The sequence below is a fragment of the Phalacrocorax aristotelis genome, chromosome 2 (genome assembly GCF_949628215.1).
Source record: "Phalacrocorax aristotelis chromosome 2, bGulAri2.1, whole genome shotgun sequence".
Lineage (NCBI taxonomy): Eukaryota > Metazoa > Chordata > Aves > Suliformes > Phalacrocoracidae > Phalacrocorax > Phalacrocorax aristotelis.
The window spans coordinates 35,445,280-35,468,847 of NC_134277.1; the positions used below are offsets into that span (position 1 = coordinate 35,445,280).

General features: G+C 40.5%; 1 protein-coding gene across 2 annotated transcripts in view; it reads right to left on the reverse strand.

Moving 5' to 3' along the window:
• The window catches only part of RAPGEF5 (Rap guanine nucleotide exchange factor 5), a 161,068-nt gene that overhangs the window by 13,003 nt on the left and 124,497 nt on the right, over nt 1-23,568 (reverse strand). For both annotated transcript variants that reach the window (XM_075083017.1, XM_075083016.1), the window contains 11 exons: nt 21,850-21,994; nt 20,048-20,145; nt 19,263-19,293; nt 18,233-18,311; nt 15,026-15,175; nt 12,261-12,358; nt 10,358-10,480; nt 8,956-9,134; nt 5,538-5,628; nt 3,092-3,142; nt 1,893-1,980 (listed from right to left, as the gene is read on the reverse strand). In XM_075083017.1, the coding sequence (XP_074939118.1) occupies nt 1,893-1,980; nt 3,092-3,142; nt 5,538-5,628; nt 8,956-9,134; nt 10,358-10,480; nt 12,261-12,358; nt 15,026-15,175; nt 18,233-18,311; nt 19,263-19,293; nt 20,048-20,145; nt 21,850-21,994 (1,133 nt within the window). The remainder of the gene's footprint in view (nt 1-1,892; nt 1,981-3,091; nt 3,143-5,537; nt 5,629-8,955; nt 9,135-10,357; nt 10,481-12,260; nt 12,359-15,025; nt 15,176-18,232; nt 18,312-19,262; nt 19,294-20,047; nt 20,146-21,849; nt 21,995-23,568) is intronic.

Genomic DNA, 23,568 nt, shown 5'->3' on the forward strand with positions numbered 1-23,568 from the left:
TTAGACTGGAAATGTTAACCACATCACGTGCTGGGACTCATTAGGCAGAGCTGTGATGGAGAGGTCCTGCACCCCCAGGGCGCTGGGCTGGGGTCTGCCTCTGGCTGGCCGTGCAGGATGCCAGCCAGCACTCCTGAGCAAATGGGGCAGGCATGGCATCTGCTGGGGATGCCTCCAGTACCTTCTCTTCCCCTAGGCAGCATCCTAAAAGTCAGGGGGAAAGGAGGGAGTGGGACCTCCTCTCTGGTGTGCTTTGGGGAACCCAGGAAAAGGGACAGGGAAAGGACACAGCGTCAGGACACACCCATTATTTGACTCTGTATCATTGCAGTTAAAACCTGTCCATCACTTCTGATGAAAAAACGTATACTGGAAACAGAAATTTCCACACAGCTTTTTGAGTCAATGACAGCAATGTGTGTACCTCTGAGGTGGAAGGAACAGAAATTTCCTTTGCAGCCAACAACTAAGAGTCTAGATAAATTCAGTGGAGCAGAAAATTGCATCTGAACTATGTTGTAAGGGTACATCACAGTATTTTATTATGTTTGAAAAATCTGCCTGATTTCCAAAAGCTCTGTATGTGTGCTCTAAGAGAGCTCCACATTGAAATTTAATTAAGTTTAAAAGGACACTTTAAAGTTCTTTTTCATAATTAAAAAAAGGTTATTAATGATTTGCAGTTTTTTCTTGAAACTACTTTTGATCCTCTCATGTTGAAAGACAGCAATTTGCTGTTACTGAGAGTTCTATGCTATCAATGCTTATTTTATTGGTCTTGGAAATAACATTAATACAAACATGCGTGACACGGAATGACACAGTCCTATGTACTGTGTGATACTTTGGGAATTACCAACCTGGGCAGCACCTCCTTAAGGATCACTGTATTGAAGAAAATCACTGTATTATTTTGTAAAGTATCCTTGCTATCTCAAATACATTCTCTTTACGTGCACGGTCTTATACACCATATTGCAGTGCTGCACAAACATCACTGTTACAAGTTACTTGTTTATGTTTCCTGCTTTTGTTTGCAGGCAAGACATACTTGAGAACACTTAAAAAATATGGATTTTGAAGCCTTGATAATTGTATCCAACTGAATTAATGCAAACTCCTTTGATGTGTGCAAAGAGGGGAAGTGCCTGATGGCTCCCAAACTGTCACCGACTGATCTGGAGAACTGTCTTCAAACATTTTAAACTCGCAGCAGCAGCAGGTTGGAATAAACAGCCTAAAGAGAACACTTTTGGAATACAGGAATAATCAAATGAATTTCCCATGTTCAAAGACATGGAAATTAATAATTTATGACTTCAGGACAATGGAATATTTTAAATACCTGCCACTTAATTGGCTGCCCAGCTCACGGCGTTAAGCAAGTAGTTTTAGTTTTTAATATTTCTAATTTTTTTTTTTTAATACCAAGATTTTTTAAAAATCTCTTTCAGTCCTATAAGAGAACTGACAGATGGGACAGGTTCCACCCTCAGGATGACAGCAGGTAGTTCCACCCCGGCGAGGCAGGGCGAGCACATCACACCAGCAGCGTGGCTGAGGCTGCTTGTGCAGGTGCACCCAGCACCGCTGGGCAGCCTGTTCAGAGGCTTGCAAGGTCTCGCTCTTCCACCAAAGAGGATGTGGCCAAAGCAATAGCACACTCCTCTGCCCACACCTGATGGGAAGGTAGTGAAGTTTGAAAACCTGTGTGAAAATTGCCATCTTCCCCCTGTCCTAAAAGGCAGCTGTTTCTTATCCAGACTAAGCGCTACCTTGCAGATATCCCTACATCTGCCACATACTTATCATAAGGCCACATGAAGGAAGAATAACCTTCCGCTTATTTTAATTAACCAGAAAGAAGAAGAGCAGCCAAGCTTTAACATTACCTTTCAGAAGTAAGGGCATGAAGGGGATTTTCGGAGATTTCATTTTCTTGAATGCATCTCTGTAAGCTTTGTGATTCAGAGAAGGGTCCTACAAAACCATTTGGGTAATAGAGAGAAAAATCAATAGGCTATAAAAAGAGCAATTCTAAATCCATTACGGGCTTATGATCTGAACATGATTTAGATATAAAAGGTTTCTTCAGGAAACGAGGTAGATAAAGGTTTTCTAAGCTAGGTGACTTACTAAACTGAACAGGAAACATAAACAGTGAACAGAACAAAAGCAATTACATTCCTCTAGATGAAGCAGTGCTAAAATGGGAGTAAGCTGCAGAATAGATTCACTGGGACTGCTCTGTAATTTTGCCACAAATTTCTATTAGCAAAATCTCTTCAGCTTACTATCTAGCACAAAATGTATCCCAGAATGTATTGCTGATTAATTTCTTAACATCCCCCCCCCCCCCAAAAAAAAAAACCAACAACAAAAAAATCCCAACAAAACCTGCTCTCAGGTCAATGGAGCATATTGGACATTTTCAAAGAAAATAACAGAGTATGTTTCAGTGGTGTTAAGTAATTCAAAAAGTCATCTCGATTTCCTATATAAATGAACATTTTTGTACACCAGCTCACACATGATCTTGAAAACACATTAACTTATACAGGACTCCAAGCAGAGAAGCGTGACAACCATTAAAGGCTGGATCTCATGTTCCCTGCGCCAGGCAGTGATCTCACCATGTACCCACTTCCATGACAGCTAGAGGAAACACTTGTTTATTCAGCTTTGATAATGGTGACAAAGACCCTTAGCCTCAGATTTAGATTTTTTTCTTTGTTTTCCTCCAAACTTGAACTGTCCTCCCATTCTCCTGGTCCGCAGCACATCGCTTTGGATAAAGGCTGATTAACCACCACAGCAAAAGAACGGCTTCCAAATTGATGCTGGGGAACTGCCACTACATCTGCCTCTCTCTGCCCTTCCTCCAGCTGTCAGGAATACAGCCTTTCTCCTTTTCATGTTTGGAGACCACCTCTAAGCTCTGGGGGGGGCTGCATGGCCTTTGGCAAATCACAGACCTGACATGACAAGTTCCAGCTCCAGACAATAATGACAGGCAGCCTCAAAATAAATTAGGAAGACGGAACACAGGTAAAGACAAGCAATGCTATTCTGCTGTCAACACTGTACTTACTGTCAAACTTTCAAGTTCAGTGAAAAGTTTCTTGAACTTCCCGGGAATTTTCTGAAGTGGGAAAAAGAAAAAAAAAAAAACGAAAGCTGATTTAGGCAGAAAAATACTGAGGCATTTTTTTTCCATGAGACTGCTGTGTGTGAAGCACCTGCTGTAAGTACCAACAGGCCACTATTAACCTCCGCTCCTCAGCTACAAGAGCCCTAATTACAGACCACATTCCGTGTGATGCCAGTGAGGCACCAGATCTGCAGCCTTGCCTCGGGGACCTGCATCCTTCTTTTATGGAAACTGCTTGTTAACAGCTGTTGTATTTTCTTCCCTAGCTTCCATGTCTGCTGCATTTACCTTAATACCTGTATCAAGTTAGAAGCAATAACACAGGCTGTAATCAACATCCAGGTTAAATCATTTGTTGTGATCAGCCTTCCCCTAAAACACAATTGTTCTTCAGTTTGAATTTTGCTGCTGGTATTTCAGACTTGAAGAACAGTGTGTGGACCTTAAAGCCTGTCTATTTTTTCCAAGCATACTAGTTAGTCTATTAAGATACCCCTCTTAATACAAATCCTGCCTTGCCTTTGTCCTTACACCCTGACAGCCACAATGACACTACCAAGAGAACACAGATTTAGAACAATTAAGATTAAGTGGATGTGCTGTATGATTAAAGTGCTAAAATAATTGAACATGGAATTGCAATTGCAAATTTTTAGTATCTTCAATCAGAGAAAGTTAGGCTCATTAAAACACTGCATACTGTGGTAAAAAAAAGCAGAAGAATATGCTTGAGAGCATACTACTTATTTAAGAATTCAAGTGCAGAGCCAGTATAATTTAGTGTCAAATGGTTTGCTTAAATTTAGGTGGCTTCATTTACATGTGTAAGTAATTATAATTAATATATAAACATTGCTCTACTTTCTAGAAGTCACATTACTAATGCAAACAACTTTTTGCTTTTGAAATTTCTAGTGCAGTGAAGTTTTACAAATAAAAAAATGCATGTGACTACATAAATATTTTACACACAGAAATGCGACATATTTACAGATGCAAATATGTGCACAGATGTAAATATGTGCAAATATGTGTAAAGATGCAAGGAGTGCAGATGCACTCCTTCTCCGACAAGGAATATATTCTGCTCTTCCTGAGAGAAGTCCACTAGCAGCGCATGATCTCCAGAGGTCCCATCACACAGCTGACTTCTGCATGTTTCTGTGCGGGAGAGATCTACACCAACGCTGCCGAGTGCCTTTGATACAATACTTAGTCCCTTCCACTCAAAGCCCAGAGAAATGGGAGGAAGGCAACCCATAAAAGCAGGCAGGGGCAAACGTTTCCCAGCGGGTGAGGCATTTTAAAAATAGGGGAGACAAAGGGTTTCTGTATCGTAGCCCTCCCATATGTATTTTTTTTTCTAAATTTTTTGCTTTACCTGTTATTTAAAGATAGCTCCTCCTTGCCTGAGTCCCTGTAAACTCCTCCCTGCAGAAGCAGTCACTGCCCTTGTTTCTCGGTGTGCCAAAGCCACTGACACAGGCAGCAATGTTTCCATATGCGTGATTTCAGCTAAAGGGGAAGGCTTTGCTCTGGACAATGTCAGATTGGTTTGTAAGTCTCTGATGGCCATTTGGTTTCACCTGTTGGTGCTCAAGATTATCTCCAAGGCAGGAGATCACAGGCATTCTCCATCACTTTGTATTACAGATGGCTCTTTTTTGAGTACTGCCCACTTTGGTGTTGGGGACATGGGGGAGGGATGAAGCTTCACCCCATCACACTAAATTATTCCTTCCCCAATTTTTGGTTCATCAGCAGATATAGTAAGCTTGCAGATACTACCACTCAATACTTGAATGGGAAAAACAAAACCACAATATAAACACAGGTCCCAGTGGGACCCTCCTCTAAACATCCCATGATCTGTCTAGGAACTGGTAGCATCTTTAGCAGAAAATCTCTGTTCTCCAGTACGCTCCTTATTCACGGCCCATTTCTTAACTTTGTTGTTCAAGATGAGCAGCTACAAAAGAGCTGACAAAGGCGGATTAAAGAGGGTTTATTTCTACTCTGTATTTCTTTACAATGAAATTATTCCATAATAAGGTATTGCTTGTTTGGAGCCACCTTTATAAAACTTCCTATTCTGACATCTATTTTAATGCTAGGATCATTTACCTGACTTTTTTTTTTTTTTAAGAGCTTAAGATCTCCTTGCTTTGTCCTTATTTAAAAGCTCTGGAAGGACACATTTAGTTTTATCTGAATAGCTGTGTATCTAAGGTTTCAGGTCACAGCAAAGTTTCTCTACTGACACTTGCTCCCTGTTTGATTTCAGCATGAAAAACCAATAATTAGAAAGAAAAGGTAATTCACCAGTACACAACCTTTGTAAGAAATGGTTTTGACAGAGTCTAAAAGATACAAAGATGTGTCTTACCTCCCAGGTCTGAGACAGCCGGCTGACAGATGCAGTGTTGAGACCCATAACAATAGCAAAGAATGAATTCAGATTTCTTTGGGCTTTACAGCTGTGGAATAAAAAATATGAATGCCGTATTCTGAATTTTTGCACTCAGAATCAGAGATAAATAGAATGCACAGGTATCCTAGGTTACTAAGTCCCATTTCAACTCTCAGCACTAACATACAGTCATCTTCCACATAATGAACTCATTAAATGTCCTCTCATGACCACCTGCAGTCTAGGTGATGGGGTCTCTAAGAAGTTTTTTAGCAAACGTTCCACTGCCTCATCAACCCTGTTGTTGGCAGGTTTGTTTTTTCTTCCCTCTGCTGTCAAAAGTAATTTTCCCTTTTCAATGTTCAAGTTACTCTCAGCTGTCCTTTACCATACAGAAAAATCCCTGACCTCTATTCTGTTGTATTTCAAATATTTTCATCCCCTTTTTCATCTTTTTCTGTAAATTGCACATTATTGGTTCCTTCAATTTCTCTTTGTGGCCATGGCCTGCAATCTGCTTTTCCATATTGTTATTATCCTTCATTGAATTCTTTGTAATTTATTTTAACTTTTCTCTCATGCATTTCCTTCCTATCAAGGAGATGTTGTGAGACAGTGGGCAGGGAAGGAGAAACATAATTACTGTTTTGGCTCTAAGTTCTTACACCTTTCTCCTATGCAAATATAAAACAAATGTAAAATTTTTTATTTGGAACAGCATCCCACTTTGTCCTTGCCTTTAATTTGTCATCTATTATCACCCAAGGACCTTTGTCACAGTACTGTTCTTTACAATCATGCATTTATTTCTTCAGCTCAGTATTAGCATTCCCTAGCTGAATTACTTTACATCTATCTAAATTAAATCTTACCCTACTGTTGTTTGCACATGCCACCAGACTCCTTAGATCATTCTTTTTTTCCTCTCTTCCAATGTATTTGCAATCCCTCATCATTTTTATTGTCTGAAAATCTGATTAATGTTCAGTTTACATATCCCTATAAATCAGTTGCAGTTAGCACTGGCTCCAATACAGGTCCCTATGGAATTTGCTTGATACCTCTATTTTTTTGACATTTTACTATATACAATCAGACCCTGCTTATTCCTAGTCCATTAGGAAATTTGAAATCCTGAAATATCGAGTCCTTTTCAAACAAAAAAATGCCACTTTCTCTTGCAGATACTTGAAGACCACTATAAACATATGTGTGTGTATGTGAGTGACAGAGAATCCTCTTTTAAGATAATTTTAAGTACAAGTGAATCCACTGCCTTCACTGGGAATTATCATCAGGGAAAAGTATGTGCCAAGGCCTTAGACTGGAAACAGGCAGCATTTGTTACAAGTTTTATAAAGCTTGCACTCATCACTGTGTACTATCTTGAGACAGTGTTTCTCACTTCACTTCAGCTGTCTTAAAGTTAATCCTAACTTTGTTGCTTAGACTCCTTTTATCATTAAAGTCAGGCAGCTCCCAAAGGTAATTAATTCCAAAACAAGAAAGGTGTTCAGCACAGCTTGGATGAACGGTCTATTGGATGGGCCCGTTCCTCGCAAAGAACCTTAGAGAGATGGTACATCTTTCACAGTTGGCCTCCACTTGGGAAGCAAGAAGGCTGCTGTTTAATCCATTTATTCTAACCTTACGTTGACCTGTTTCTGTAACTCCTCAGGATGTTAATTTCTAACAACATGCTAATTAATTTTCTCTATCAAAACACTTGTTTTTTGTTTTAGACTAGCTCATCAACAGAAGTGTAGGTATTCATGTTTCAAAACCTCTGTCTCTCCTTTATGTATTGGCACACTGTGTAAGTCTTCCAGCTTCTTCAGATCTTAGTCCTGGTGCTTTCCTGACAAGCTGAAAGTCAGAGACACAGATTCCTGGCTGAATCTGGGAGCAAAGAACAGGGAGCACCCAGAGCTGCTCACAGCTCCCTACATTTCTGACTTAGTCATAAATAAAATAGCAGGGCTGCTTGGTTTGCGCCTCATGATGCACTCCTCTGCTTAGCACGCCACCCCTCCACCCTAATTGTTCCTCTTTCATCAACTCTTCCAGAACTGATGAGATATGATAATGGCTTCTTTCAGAAAGCAGCTTTTCTGATTAAAAAAAGATCCCAATCAAACTACACACTTCCTTATTTGCGTATCCATTATTACAAAATCTACAGGCTACGATGATGGGTGCTTCCGCAATGTACTGGGAAAGCCTGTCTATTGTTTACTGACAACTGTATTTAGTCTCCACAACTTCGGCTTTTCACTTAACAGAGATGGAATTAATTCAAATAGTGCAAGATTTTACTCTGGTGACAAATATATCCCTATTCATGTGGGACAGACATGAAACTTTTCTTGGAATGCAAATTAATGCTATTGTGGTACAAGCAAGGCACACAGAACCAACCGTTTTTGACGTAATTGGACCAAACTTGGTCATTAAGTTAAGGCAGAAAATGAATGGTCATTAAGATAAGGCAGAAAATGAACGTATTACTGGATACAATACAACTTGCAAACTAAATCAAATCACGTTTATGAGTTACACTAGATTAGAAGAATTCATTTCACCAAAGGCACTGCTTCAGCAGAGAACAGTCCTTTCTATGTAAGTGCTTTGCAAATTAAATCAACCCAGTCGATGAAGGGAACAAATTATACATTTTCCATGAACATGCATATTCAAATATTGCAGAAGACTAACAAGTGGAGAGAGAGGCAAAGAAAATGGTTGCGCATATTTAAATTGCTCCATTCCCTTGGTTACTAAAATAAGAGTGACTACAGAGAAAAGAACTCTCTGTGTATAGCATATATTTGCACTTTGTTCCAGGGCATAGAATAAATGCCAGCACTATTTAGGAGTAGTGCAAGAACAGACCATCAAATCTAACTAATGAAGAACCCCCGCTCCAATAAATAAGAGACTACTCCAGAGAGGACAACACGGGGCAACAGCTCACTCACAGGAGAAACAGCCAGTTTCTCCTTACAGGTAGGACACTTTGTAGGTTATAACAGAGTTTTCTGATTTCAGTGTAGTCTTTGATGAATAACCGTGTTGATGCTCAAAAAAATTTGTAATATGGTCCTCCGGTTATCTCTGCTAATAAAGGAGATATCTCTGCACCATCAGAGATTTTGCAGCTGATGCTGCAGACGCAGCTGCTAGGCTGCCGGGGAAGATTTGAGCAGCACATGGTCCACCACGTCTAGGTTTGGCCAGTGTTTGTTGGTGTTAATTTTATCTAGGTATGCTTACTACACTGCTAAAACATAGGAAGACAAACTGGTTTTCTTTCTTTGCTCTTGCACCTACTTTGCCTTTCCCACCAAATAAAGCATGCGAATTCAAGGATTTTTTTGTAGCTTTAGTAACTTACTGGGCAGCAATCTTGATGAACTTTTTGAGTAGCTGTACACGTTTGCAGAGCTGGCTGCAAAGGAGTATCTCAGTGGCAACCCAAAGCTGGACCTCGTTGCACCTTTGAAGCAGAAGGCTGAGATTCTCTGTGTTTTCAGCACTGCCCTGTCTGCTGAACGTGAAGTATATCAGCTCTTGCTGGAAGACATTGACAACATTATTAGGGATATAAAAGCAATTTAAATGTAAATGATCTACAAATTATTTAGAAGTATATTTTTGAAACAAGACTTGGCTACAGATGGTTATTTTTTCATTATCCATGAACCCTTCACAAATGATTCAGGGTCCAAGTTTGGCTTAGCAAAGTCTGGAGGCTTATTACAGTAGGCAGGTGGACTGGAAGTGCTACAAGATGTGCTTTTCTTGTGAGATTTCCTGCAGTTCCACTTCTGGCTACAGCCAGGTATAGGACATAAACAATTTCTCTCTTTCTGTATTTCATCACTTCTGTTCCAGTATGAAAAAGCAACCATATCAGACCATTGCAGAATGTGAAAAATTTCCATTCAAACTTCTTCCTAAAAATAGCCAAGTTCTCAGGAACAGAGGTGCGGGTATTGATTTCTGTGAAAAAAAAAACCACCCTACTTGACCAGCTCTAGATTTAAAGTGTCTAACCTGAATAAAAGAACCTGAAGTGAAAGATCAAGTAAAGCATCTGATGAGAAGCAAGGGAATTTCCCATACATTTTCTCAGAAAGTCACCATGCTTTTCAGTGAATGATATTTTCAAGCGACATTTTGTACTGTTAACTGTGTATTTTACTCAGCAGCTCATGCCAGAACCTATCAATGTAATTGAACCAACCCAATGGGCACTGAAGTGGGCCATTATCCCATTTTATAAAGCCTGCCCAGTATTTATCTCACTGAAGCCTAACAAGAACAGTTATGTTACCATCTAAATTGCTGAAATTGTGAATTCTGTTGCAGTTAACGTGGTATCAAGGACACCTATTTGCGGAGTCCTATATTTATTGGAACATTACCGAGTGCAAAGGACAATCTGCATATATCACACATTCACACAGTTTTTAGAGAATAATCATGACTTTTTACTCTCTTGAGGCAAGTCTCAATAAAACCCACCAGGTATACAGGGAACATACGAGACACACTAGCAAAGGGAAGTTACAAACCTTTAACAATTTCTTCCAGTATCAAGGATTGCAACACATCTCTTGGACCTGATTCAGTGCCACCACTTCTGAGAGCTGCCAAATCATACTGTCACATGATGATGAACTGAGCACCAAGGAATACTGATGCTCCAAAATGCTGGTGCCATATCAGGAAATCATAATGGCTCAACGCTGCATTAGAATAATATACCTGGAAGTGGACATGGTGCATCTTACCTCATGAATTGCATTGAAGAGGCTCCAGTCAAAGTTTGTAAGTTCTAAGGCAAGATCCCAGGTGTTGATTCCCAAAATTCTCACAGACCTTTGCTGCAATTCCTCATTTTCAGCAAATGGATTCTGAATCAACAGCCAAGAGCAAAAAAAAAGTCCTGAGCAAATGCCAAAAGTTCTGCAATGAAACAGCTACTGGACCAAGGTACAAAACAGAGCTGAGTAAGCAATCTTCCCTAAGTGCACTCTGAGGGGTTTTTATCCCCCACTAATCAAAATCAAGGAGTTATAGCCTATTTAATAAATAGCTTGAAAAAGGAAATGGGTCAATAGGATCAATGACTTCCTATTGGATTAGGCCTGCCTCTCTGTCTCTCTTTCTCTAACCCTTGAGTATAAAACACTGACCAGGCCGACAGCATAATGAAAACAAAATCCCTGAAGCCATCAGAAAATAGAATCTGAATTAAGACACCATGAAATTTTTGTATTGTAAGATAAAAGAATCATTCTGTAAACACACCGGATTTAGAATAAATACACACAACTTGCCCACCAATCCACCTTTACAAATAACATAAATCCATCCATTTCATGATTAATTTACTCCAAATGTAATCGCCAACAACCAATAAAACACTGCGTAACTTCATGAAAGTTACTTAGCACACTACTGTGGTGTACACTGGTACTGCTGGTATTAAGGGTCATTTGAAATTTCCATTATTAGCTTGAGTTTTCAATGGTTTGCGTTTCTCTTGGTTTTTTTTACTTCATCAGACTGAAACCTGGCACATGAACCATCTGCCAAGATGAAAGATTAGTCTTATCTGTTAAGCCATTACTTCGGTGCTATATTTCTGACAGTTACTGCAAATTTTGTGATTTTTATTATGTAACTAATGAAGCTAGATTGGCTGTCACCTGTCCGCACTGGAAACCTTCCCTTAATATTCGCATTTTTAGAGGTGGCTAGAATGCTGGAGATAATGGGGATGACAGACTACAATGATAGCGGCATGTCAGCTCTTCGGGGCATACTGATCCAACAAAATGTAAATAGACATTTCTCATCCCTCGCATGAATGCACAGATCCTAGTGGTACTGACAACATGTAAAAGTCAGCCGCGAGACTGTCCCTGTGCTTTCTTCAAAACATATGCATAATTAGCAGAAAGCTACTGAAACGATTTTTTGAGCACCTGACTGTTCCTGCCTCACTGAGGTTTTGGGAAATCACAGGGGGAGAGAAAGTTTGCAGTCCCAGTTTCTGATGACACAGGGAATGAGACCTGCTCCCCCCCGCCGCCGCCCCCCCGCACCAGTGAGAGGATGGAGGGACAGACAGACAGATGAAGGGAAGAGAAGATGTGGCTAGCATATATTGCCAGCGGTAAACTGACCATGCACTGCCACAACACTGGCATCACACTGAAGTCCATTAGTTTTGGTAGAACTCGCACAACATCTATTTCTACATGTAGTAATTCCATGGAGTTTGTCCATCACCTTGTATGATTATGTACCAGCCATATTAATTGTTTCAGAGGCACAAGGGGTGGGGTGGAGGGGAACAAAAAAGTCACATGGGCCCTGAATAATCCTCATCCTGTCCAGTCCTGTACAAGCACATGTCAGCTTTTCCAGGCTGATGTAGGTTGAAAGATTTAAGCTGTACAGAACCTTTGGTCTATTTGAAATAGATGAAGAAATTCCATTACTGTTCAGTCAAATAACTGCTGTTAATGCAAGATTCTTTTTTTCAGGTATAGAGCAGCTCAGTAAGCTTTACTGAGGAAGCAAAAAATAATTTCTGTATTGAAAAAGCCCTCTGACAGGAATAGTAAGTCCTCGATCTGGAGTCAGACAAATCAAAAATGGAAAGTATACAATACACATCCTTACCAAAGAATCAGTCAGATCTTTTCGGTAGACAAACATACGACTGGATGACTCAAAAGATTTTGAGATCGCCAAGTCATTTGGTTGTAGTTCATGTTTTTCTGTTAGAAAACAAAACACAGAAGCTTCAGAAAGAGTAAACGCTGTATCTAAATATGACAAAAACATTACAAATATATTTGTAAAGCCACATCAGTTTAGAATTTAACTAAGCGTCAAACCCAGCCCCTATGGGTATGCCAAACATGGGATCATCACCTCTGCACTATTCAGGCGCAATAAAGGTGAGCTGTCTCTGATGCTGGACTAGAGCACAAAAACTTCCAGCATCTGCTTTCAGCTTGGACTTCACATAGGATAGAGCAGAAAGAAACCCTTCAATCAGCTAGTCTAATCTCCTAGGCATTATAGAACATTTCATTTAAATCTAGTGTGTCTACTGTAAATGTAGTGGCTTTTGTTAGAGCAAAGTGTCTTGGCCACCAGAGACTAAGCTGTTACATGTCACTGGCAGACAAAAGCAGGGGGGGAGAAGTCATCAGACATGACCATTCAGCAGGAAAAGAAGTTGAAAGGATCACAACACCATGAAATTCACCTCATGGAGCAAAGCTGAAGAGTCCTTGATAGTATGGTATGTACAGAAATTCCTCTAGACCTAGAGTAATTAATTTAGGAAACAATTGAGTAAAAAGCAGGACACACCAAACTGACAGCAAAGAACAAGGAACTTTTTTTTTCCTCCATTCCAGAGAACTGGTTCAGCTCTCAGCATTCTTGGATGTACCAGAGAAAGGTGTGGAGAAAAATGCAGCAAAACCCAGAACCCAACTAAAAAACCGTCCTAGGAAAACCGTCTCTTCCTGCAGGTTCCAAGTAATCTTCTGGAGACCTGACACATGAGCTGATTACAGTGACTGTATTCGTGTAGACCCAAAAGCACTACAAGCATGTTGAGAGCTACCTTGGACTTTTCATTGCCCATGAGGGAGGAATAGGACCAGGAGGAGTCTGAGAGCCAAACACCATTTCAAACTGTCTGTTTTCCCTCTTATCCATGCTCACACTGACACCAGACACATTTATGTTGAACTACCAGTGGTTTTTTTCAAGGTAATTTTGAATAGAAAGAGCTTCCTTACTCATTTCAGGAGTACAATAAAAACATGTTCTCCAAGAGGATGGCAGATGACAGTCGCGTCATGCAAATAAGGGAAAAAAAGAATGTGTGGCATGCTGGTGTTTGTTGCTCGCAGCAGAGGAGTACCAATGCATACGTACAAGGATACTGAAATTGTGGTTACTCCAATTAATTCAGGCAAGGTGACTAAATAACATTTTGGGGTTATAATGGTCATGTACAAATGACAGTCCTATTGTACCTCCATTTTAATTATTGTTTCTTATTGAACCGCCACGTGGCAACCACTCCTATTCTGTAGCTTTCTTGGGAACCAATGTGGTCTAGAGATAATCGTGTGTTTAGTTATCTATGAATTGTTGGTTTTCTTTAGCTAAGCAGGCAGTTAGCACCAGATTTATTGCTATCAGAGCAAAACTTGCCGTGCTCTTCAACAGGAGCGCAAGACCTGAAAAACAAGAGCAGCACAGTGATTTTGCAGTGCTGCAAAACGCACTGGAGGCAAGTTTGGGCACACACAAGGGTAAAAGGAGCGTGCCTGCAAATGATGTAACCCAGCTGGCCAGGACGCCTACGTGCAATGCTCCCGTGTGGCTGCTCCGTGCCCAGGCTCTCGACAGCCGGGGCAGGGCACCGTCTCCCTGCCACCCACACTGACGCCCTGCAGAAAAATGGTTGTTTAACTGAGCTCAGCATGGGGGAGAAAAATGTGACCTTCCACTTCTGAATCAAATAAATAAACAGAACAACCCAGCATTTGTCTATATTTCATTTAACTAGACTGAAAAAGAAGAATGAGTGCCATATCTTTAAGGGTGCATCCTTTGTCCCAGGGGATCGACACCAACGTTATCTGAGAATATGGCCAAGGTATTCTGAACTCTTAGACCTTTTTTTGTAGATCCAGCTTGGCATTTCTATGCACAAAGTTAAATTGCTTCCTTTATATTCCCTAAGAGTCAAAAGGCACCACAACGAGAAAAACAATCTGATGGAAGACCTTGAGACCTGACAGACACAAAAGCAAATCTTGGGGGTTTGGCTGATCCCTAATATCAGCCCATCGTCTTCCTTAAAAAAAAAAAGACAATAAGCCTTTCTGTTCAATGAGAAATACTAAATAAGCAAAAAATGTCAGTTGTAAGCAAGACTGCTACAAAATATTGCTTTGATTGCTCTCAGTATCTCATCTGGGCAAATACATGTCTCCCTCCTTTCTGCTGGAGAATATTCATTACCCATGCCATAAATAAGGAAACAGCCACGCACACAGTACTTGTTATCCCCTTTTATATTTTTAAAGCAAACCATGCCTTGTGGCCTTCCAAATTAATTTTAATGCATAAGTAGGAGATTTATCTCTGGGGGAAAAATAAAATCTTGCAGCACTGCTGGAGACAGGGTCCTTTGCGCTCCCTTCCCAGCAAGGAGATGCTGTATCCCACGGTACCCAAGAATGAGCTGTTGCCATGGAAACGACTCTCTGGGAAGCAGCTCCTCATTGTTCCCGTGGTCATCCAGCTGTGGGCCCGCACAGGAACAGCTATATCCTTGCACCAGAAAATGTCAGCCCTCTCTTCCATGATGCACTAAAAGGTAAGTAATCAGATGAAGGGAAGTTATTTACCGCCAGAGAACGTGACTGTCACCAGTGCCAACTCCTCCTCTGGGTACTGGATCTTTTCTGCTACAATCTTCAGTATCTCCTGAGCTGAAGTGGATACTTGAACTTTCACACTGACATAGGAGTGCTCTGTTAAATACACACGGCAGAAAACTGCACAAAGAAAGAAAGACACACTCAGCAGTAGGCAGAGACACCGGAACAGAGCAGGGGAGAATCTTGCAGACCCGACCACGGCAATGCCTCGGCTGCCTGGCTGCTGCGGCTGCAGGAAGGGCGGCTGCTGCACCCTGACCTACAGGGACACGAACATAAACATCACCATTTCCCCCTTCCCACCTCCTCACCCTGGGAAATGAGAAGGCCAAACGGATGGAAACAGAGATCCTCGTGGCTGCTTTTCAGCGATACCTATCTGACACTTCCTCCCATGAGGATTTGTCACGGACAAACTCCTCTACTGCCTATCTTCTTTGCAAACTCACCTGTTGCCATCTTTTCTCGCCTTACTTTAGGTTCAGATAAATCACCACCCTTTCAGTATATTTCTTATCTGCTGCAGTAATTATTTTGGACCTCCATTTTCACCTGGAACAGGAGGCTTTACAGAGCTCCCTGTCTTCAACCACTCCCACTAGCTTATCTGTCTAGACATCTTAACTACTTGTAGTGCCAGGGTATTTTAGCACCAGCAGAGGTTTCTTGAACAGCAATGCAATTAGTTCTGACAACTCTTTCCCTGCCTCACTAGCAGCACACATAAAAGGGACTAGTTTGGAGAAATTCCATGGTCTCATCACTTCCACTGCGGTCTACGAGTTGTTTAGGCTCTGAGAGGGAGATTCCCAGCAGTAATGCTGTGGTCAGCTCAGGCAGTACTGTTTTTGCTACAAAAAGGGATGTGTGCTGGATGTATGCTCTCTCTGCTTGCCAGAATTTTAGGTTTACATCTTTTGCCTAGTTTGCTGTAGCCAGTTCTTTGAAATACAGCTGCCACACTTAAAAGGGAAAAAACAGAGCTGCAGACTTGCATAAATACTTCAAAAATTACAACATCTGATAATAAGAACTGCCACAACTCTTGGTTTCATACTCACTTCAGTGCTTGATTGAACTTTCCATTTCTTTCTACTCTAGTACTTCTTATTGCAGACAGGCTGCTACCATGTCAGTGTAAGACAAAACTTTTCTTCTCCAGAAATGCTGTATATTTTAAATTATTTCCATTGACAGATGTATGTAGAAATACCTCTTTGCTTGTCCCACAAATCTTCATGGCTTCAGGGCACTTTCATTAAATGAGACCATGCCAGAAGCAGCTAAGAACTCTATGCTCATGAATATCTTTTTTTTTTGCGTGTGTTGTAGTAAAGAAAAAAATGACGATGAGAAGGAAGGAGGAACTTAGCATTTAACCTTGGGGAAGAAAAGTAATTTGATTTTATAATTTTTTCTTAACCTGTCTCTGCTGAGAGACAGTAAATCAGATGCTCAACCTATGGCAGAATCTCTCTTCAGAATGCATATAACTCATGAAAAGATAGAGCCATCAAAATGCACTGTAAATTACTAGGTAGAAAAATAAATTTTAAAAAACCTGACAAGAATATTTGGACTCCATATGCAGAGTGCAACACAACTTGCTGACAGTGAATTTGTTTGAAATCTCCTCCTCTCTGTCATTGGGGAGGGGAAGATGACAGCAATATGATAATTTATCACTAGGCTATTGGCATATCCTTTGTTTAGCACTGAAATAAACCAATCTACAGGTCAGGTCCTCAAGAACAAACATCATACTGATTCTCGCAAAGCCTGTTCCCCCGTGCACCTTTCCAATGTTCTGCATGTGGTATCTATTGCCATGGACCATGCTGTCACTTCCAGGAGCCTGTGCTGCTCCTCTGCGAGGTGCAGGAGGGAACGCCAGTGGGAGGAAGTGGCCATGGGTTGCAAGTTGCCCTGGCAATGCTTACGTTAGGGCATCAAATGCCTCTGGTCAAGTGGCACGGTGTGGCTTGGACAGACCCATCCTCCACACGTGCTATCAGTTGGCAGCACTCCACCACACCAACTTAGATGTCCACTCTCAGCACCTGTCTCACCTCTCCCCAACTCCACTTTTGGTATTTCATTCCCTCAATCCCATCATCTTCCATGGCTCATGCTCTCAAGCAGTGCGATAAAAGCAATTTAACCCAGTCAGGGCAGGCCTTGCTGGGTCCTGCCCTTCCTGTCCCGACAGCCACGCAGTCTGTCCCCTCTCTGGTGCCAGTGATTTCCCTCCCCATTCACCCACAAGCTATGTCCAACTTTTTAAGAAGAAGAATGAGTGTGGGAGTTCTCATCCAGCAATGACATTTTTAGAAGCAGCCTTGGTAACATAAATCTCAAACAAACTTATATTTGAAGCACGGAAAGAGGATATTTATCAGCAGCACATATTGCGCAGAAAGACTTGGCATTGAATAAGCTCAGTTTTTATTCTGTCACAAATGAGCACTAAAAATATCCTGACTCCAAGTGAACTTCCGGAGTTTTGTTCGCGGTGAGAAACAAAGATATATCGTCAAAGGACAAGACTTCCAGTTAGGAGGTCCTTCTGCCTGTTCTCTGCTTGTGTACACAATGTTATCCTCCTCTCTGCCTCCTTCCTCATACAGGCATCACTGGAGGGTGACAGCCTCACTGTGTTACTGCATTAGTAGTGATGAAGGGAAATTGCATTTTGAAACGGTTGACATTAAAGTGAAGTGGCACCTTGCACTCCACACAGAGGCATTTTCGAGGCGAGAAGGAATAAGGCGGGTTCCCAGAGTTAGCAGATCCTGGCCCGTTTCATGTGACAGCCTTATTCATTCACCTTTTGCAACCAAGATCTAGGTCAAGAGACTGAGAGCATGAAATGGAACAGGAAAAACCCCTGGTGGGTGGGCTGCCAGCACTCCTGGGAGGTACACAGCTCTGCTACAGGGCTGCTGCAGGAACCAGGCTGGGGCAAAAAGCCCTTGAGATACCATGTCACTGTTGAACCCCTGCAAAGTAGGAGGCAGGAAGGTTACCTTACACAGTCAAATCTTTCTTCTTTTGTGGCCCTAAGGTCCCGTTCAGAAGCTGCATGTCAGTTAAAAAAATTTACATTATAGGCAGCCCTTGAGAAACAATTTTGCAGTTTTGGAGTTTTTCCTCCACTCTTTCAATCATACTTACTTTCTTCTGTTTCGTTCATGGTTCCTCTGTGCTGTAGCCAGTTCTCCTTTAGACTGAACTGGTGGAAAAAGGTTTTGTTCTGTGAGGGAGTGGGAGAAGAAAGAAAGAGGGAAAAAAAAAAAGAGACAACAGTGACTCTCTGCATCCCTACCCTTTACAAAGCAGTAATTCACAGAACATAGCATTCAGCCCATACGTCTGGCCAAAAAGGTTTCTTTATAGGAAATCCACCCACCCTTTCTTGGATCAGTAAACTAGGAGTTGCCTTAATAAATAATGGCCAAGGTGGGGATTTTGAAGGAAACGGGATATGCCGAGGCTAAGTAGCCTGTGCAGTCCAAGGTTCTCTGTAACCATGTTCAGAGCCCATTTCTTACACACTTATTCTTATATACATTTCCTATACTTATGAATCAGCCTATTTAGCAGTTTCGCTACAATCTCATATTCCCCCTTCCACGTTTCTGCAGTAACATTTTAAGCTTATTACACACTTCAGCTTCAGTCCAGTAAATTTGATGACCACAGCAATTCACCTCTGTGCAGTCTGTATGCCAGCTTTCTCTGGCTGCATCTTCTCCCTCCGGTTAAAGAGACAGATTCATGTTCCTCCCTTTCCTTCTCTGTCCCTGCCACAACAAATCCTCCCTTTGCTCTGTCTACTTGACATCAATAGGCAACGCCTGTGCTCAGCCTGGTTTGCCCAGGTTGCTACGTCTCTCCAGCCCGGTGGGGACGTGCTCCCAGGCCTCTCCTGAATTTTGACATCTCAGAGCATCTTGTTAAGATGTTAATACTGTCACAGACACTGCAGGTTAGCTCATGAAGCTGATATCCAGGCTGTGCTGGCAGGAAAAGAAAAATTCCTTCAGCAACATTGCAGGTCTAACCTCACTGATGTATCCTGTCATGTTTTCGGCCACCAGTCACTTTCAATTGAGAAGCCAAGAAAAGAGAGGAAAGTGGGCACAGGGGAAGAAATTGAGATGGTAAGTTATCTAGCAACCAGCAACAATCAGGTTTGCGTTACCTTTCGGTGAGGTGAATACTCATCTACAGTGCTGAAACAAAAAGGAAAATCCAAATTATTCTTTTCAGCCAAACATTAGGAAAAGGAAGTTTTAGCTACTACAAAGCTTATAACATTGGAAAGAATGACTGCAGAGCTCCTTCAGGGAAAGCTAAGGGCACCTGGCTCAGCCAGAAAACTTCTCTGTGACTTGCACAACTGATGTAGTAAAAAGCAATGCTGCCAACCTGTGAGCTGCTGGAGAACACACAGTGCGGGCCCCCCCAGCGTGAGCAGTCAGGGTCACCCTCAGGGACACAGCTCTCTCCACTTCCCCAATGGCCAAACCACAGAAACAAACCTCATTTGTTGGAAAACCATGCCAAGGAAGTATCTTTTACCAATAGCAAAATTATTAGTAAAATACTAACCCTGAGATAACTATTGCAAAAGAGATTTGCTTCTCAGTACTGTAGATTGCAGAGACAGAATGAGAATGAATGTACCATCTGAAGCCACAAACTGCAGCTTCCGAAGAACATTTTGCCAGCTTTTCCATAAAGTATCACTCTACTTGCAAGTCATCCCAATCAAAAATGATGGGGTTGACTGTTGAACCACACACACCACCCAACAAATATCAGAGAAGATTGAATAATCTAGTTTTAGTTTAAAGAGATTATTTGTAAAAATAAATATAGTACTTGTATCACTCATTGCTTTACTGAATAACAGCAAGATGACAACAGAAATAAATTGCACTTTAAATAAAAGGAGACTTGATCACAAGTATAATGAATACTTACTGACGACGGTGCATCCCAAGTATCTTCTGAAATTCTTTCAGTTCCTTCTCAAGAATGGGATATTCATACACATCATCTAACACATTCCTGTATATCGTCTACAAAATAAAACAGTGTCTGCAAAAACCTGATAACTGAAACATAAATCTAAGGCATCACATCAGTGGTCTAAATCAATTCAAGCACTAACCTACTGAAACAAATTTCATCGTTATATTCATGCAAGACCCATAAGAAGAGAATGTTCCTGTCTAGATTTCCATGCTGGTCAATATTCACCTTGCCTTTGGCAAAACACTCTTTGTGTCATCACCAAGTGAGAGGGCAAAATGTTGATGCTCACTAGTCTACAAACAGGAAGATCTAAAACAGCACCTGTGGCTGTTACATGAAATGTGGGTTAGATCAGAGCAACACATTTTGAAGCATAAGAACATGCCACACCTTCATCACTTATCCAAAATGATAACAAATAGGTTCATTTGATTGAGACTTTTAACATGGAGGATGGTCTCCTTTGCTTCTCCTCACATTTGCATGCATTTTAAATCAAGTTGATGTCTGTCTCAAACAAATAACAACATACTCCTCGTTGTAAACCAATCAATCAATAAATAAACAAACCCTACTTCTTATTTTTGGGGGAGGCACTGTCTGAATATCATCAATCAGGAACTTCAGTTAAATGTAAAAGATACTACCTCAGCTAAGAGGTAAATAACTTGAATCAGCTTTCATGACCGAAATTGTAGGAAATGTTTTCTCTATACTTTTTCAGAACCTTCACAGCTGCTTCTCTTTCCCTTCCAAGAAAATGACAATCATATGTATAAGCCGAGTCATCAGGTTTGCTTTAGCCCAATTAACAATCCTACATTCATAAACTTCAGCATGAATGATTCTGACTTATTATCCTATATATTGTTTTTGCATGTATAACTTCAACTATCATTCAAGTTACTTCTGCTTAATATTGCACAGAAGCCTCAAGCAGAGAAATTATGTGGCAATACACAGTCACACACCTCCATGGCCAGAAAAAAAAGCCCAGCATCAAGATAGGTAAACACAGTGTAACTATGTGACAGCGGGAATGATGTCCCCTTTCCAGTACAGCACTACCATCTAGTACCAAACAGCAAAAATCCTAAGGTCTCTGCTTTCATATGCAGTGTGTCCTACTCCAAAAAAACATAATAAATAAAAATAAAAATAAAAAAGGAAGCTCAAGACTTTCTTGAAATTTAGTTCAATGTTTCATCCCTTTGTCTTTCAACCATCAGGTGGAACAAACAAACAAAAAAACAAATCAAAAAAGTCAACCACCAGATGGATCTCGGTCAGTGATGACAGGGCTATTTGCAAATTTACAAGAGAATTATAAAAGCTTTTGGAACTCATTCAGAAAGATCGGAACATCCTTGCTAATAAGTAAGGACATCATTTTATTTATTAAAAGTACATAAAGCTGTGCTGCTCTCCATGTGCACCTGACAAACACTGTGGAATAGCATTTCACTCTTCAGTCAAAGTAGCATCTCTTACAATGACCTCAAAACTCTCTTTTTCATATCAGAAAGTAATGTTTTTAACATTGAATGTATTGACATTACAGGCTTTCTGTTAAAACTGGCTGTCTCTAAGGCGTTCAAGGAAGACACATGTAAATAATTTTATATTATAGATTTTACGGAGAAAATTTAACTATGAAAAATTATGCTTTTAGATTTTGCTGTTGGGGCTTTTTAGACACAGTATGATAATTAAACAGCGCTGAAATGCATAAGAAAGTGTTTCAATACCTTTAAAAACTGTTTTAAATGCTCATCTTCGTGTAACCAGTCTTTGTAGAGAGAAGTCCACTGAGACACCAAATGCAAGACTTTTCGTTTCCTACAGGATACATCAGAGTCATCTTCCTTCCCTTGGTGGTTCTTAGCACAATAGGTACACTAGGTTAAGGAACAAATACTATGGGTTTCACTGAAGCTTCAAATTAAGTCACGGAAAAGATTTTGCAATTGTCTCATTGGCTAATGAAAGGTTTGTTACTACATCGCTCAGTTTTGAATGTTTTATCCTCTCTGGAGCTTTAGGAGTTTCATCAACTCTTTGGAATGAAATGCTCAGTAACAGGAATGTCAGTTCATCCCCTGTGCCAACAGGGGTTTTTTTCCTTTATAGATTAGAGAGGCAAGTCTATAAAAGCTAAATCAATTCAAAAGGAATTATACAATGTTGAGTCATATCTTTTCTGCAGAACTGGGAACAAACCTTTGTCCTCCACACAGATGCCAACGTGAATGTCTGCGGGAAGGAGGACAATGCATCATTAACAACAAAAAAAAACCCAGGCAGAGGAAGTCAGTTTCTTTTTCCCTGGGCAAATTACACTATCTGCAGAAATAACACTATTAAAATAAATAAGAAGGTGAAAGAATCCATTTCCACCATTGTCCTCTATTCACAAAGCAGAAACACCGAATGACAGAAGATACCCACTTTGTACATCGGTCCTGTTCCTTTGCTATTCTTTCTTTTATTAGGTGAAAAGATGATGTTTTCACCACAAAAGATACAGAGGAAAAAAAGAAAAGACAAAAAAGAGAAAAGCAAGTTTATTTTATAATACAAGATAATTCAAACAATACTCCATAGCCTGTGGAAGTAACGGGAAACGCAAGAAAAAAATTTCTTTTATCTCAGAATGGGTTAGACTTATATACTGCATCCCATGATAAAAGGAGCAGAGATTGTAAAATTCTTATTCTTAATTTTTTTCTTTTCGCATATTCTGAAATGTATTACATAGATATAGGTATTCTAAGAATTAACATATGGTCTGAATAGGTTTTAATCCCATTATATGGGTTATTTTGTAACAGTTTTAAAGGTTTATATATCTTTAAACAAAACCAGCAGATGTAGGATTGCACAGAGTTAGGCATCTGTTTCAATACATCTTTCAAGCATTCTTGTGAATTAAGTATGCACATACACAAATGTGTATGTTTTGGATACAGGTTTATTCAGAGGCAGCTTTAGCTTTGTACATTCAACTTTAGAGCAGGAATTTTCTGTTTAGTGATTCCTCAGCTATGCAAATTCTAAATGTTTTAATAGGTGAATGTACATATCTCTATATATGTTTACAGGCACATGCCAATAAAGGGAACTTATACCCAAATTTCGATTTAATCTTTCCAGTTTGAATCTCTTCCTCCACACCTATTTGAGTTTAGAAAACAATAGAACCTGAACTTTGGGAAGCTACAGATTTGAACTGAATTCCAAGTATCATAAAACCTTATGAAAATTGGACTGGAGAAGAAGAGACCTTGAAAGATCAGCTAAGCCAGTCCATCCAAGTCCACCCTAACTAGACGACCCTAAGAGAGGCTCAAGTATACCCTATATTACCCTTGGAATATATTTTCTAGTTTCTTCTTCCTAATAGTCTCCAATATCTAAGATTCTACTGCCTCATACATTTTCCACCCCAGTGTTTCTTTTCCTAATAT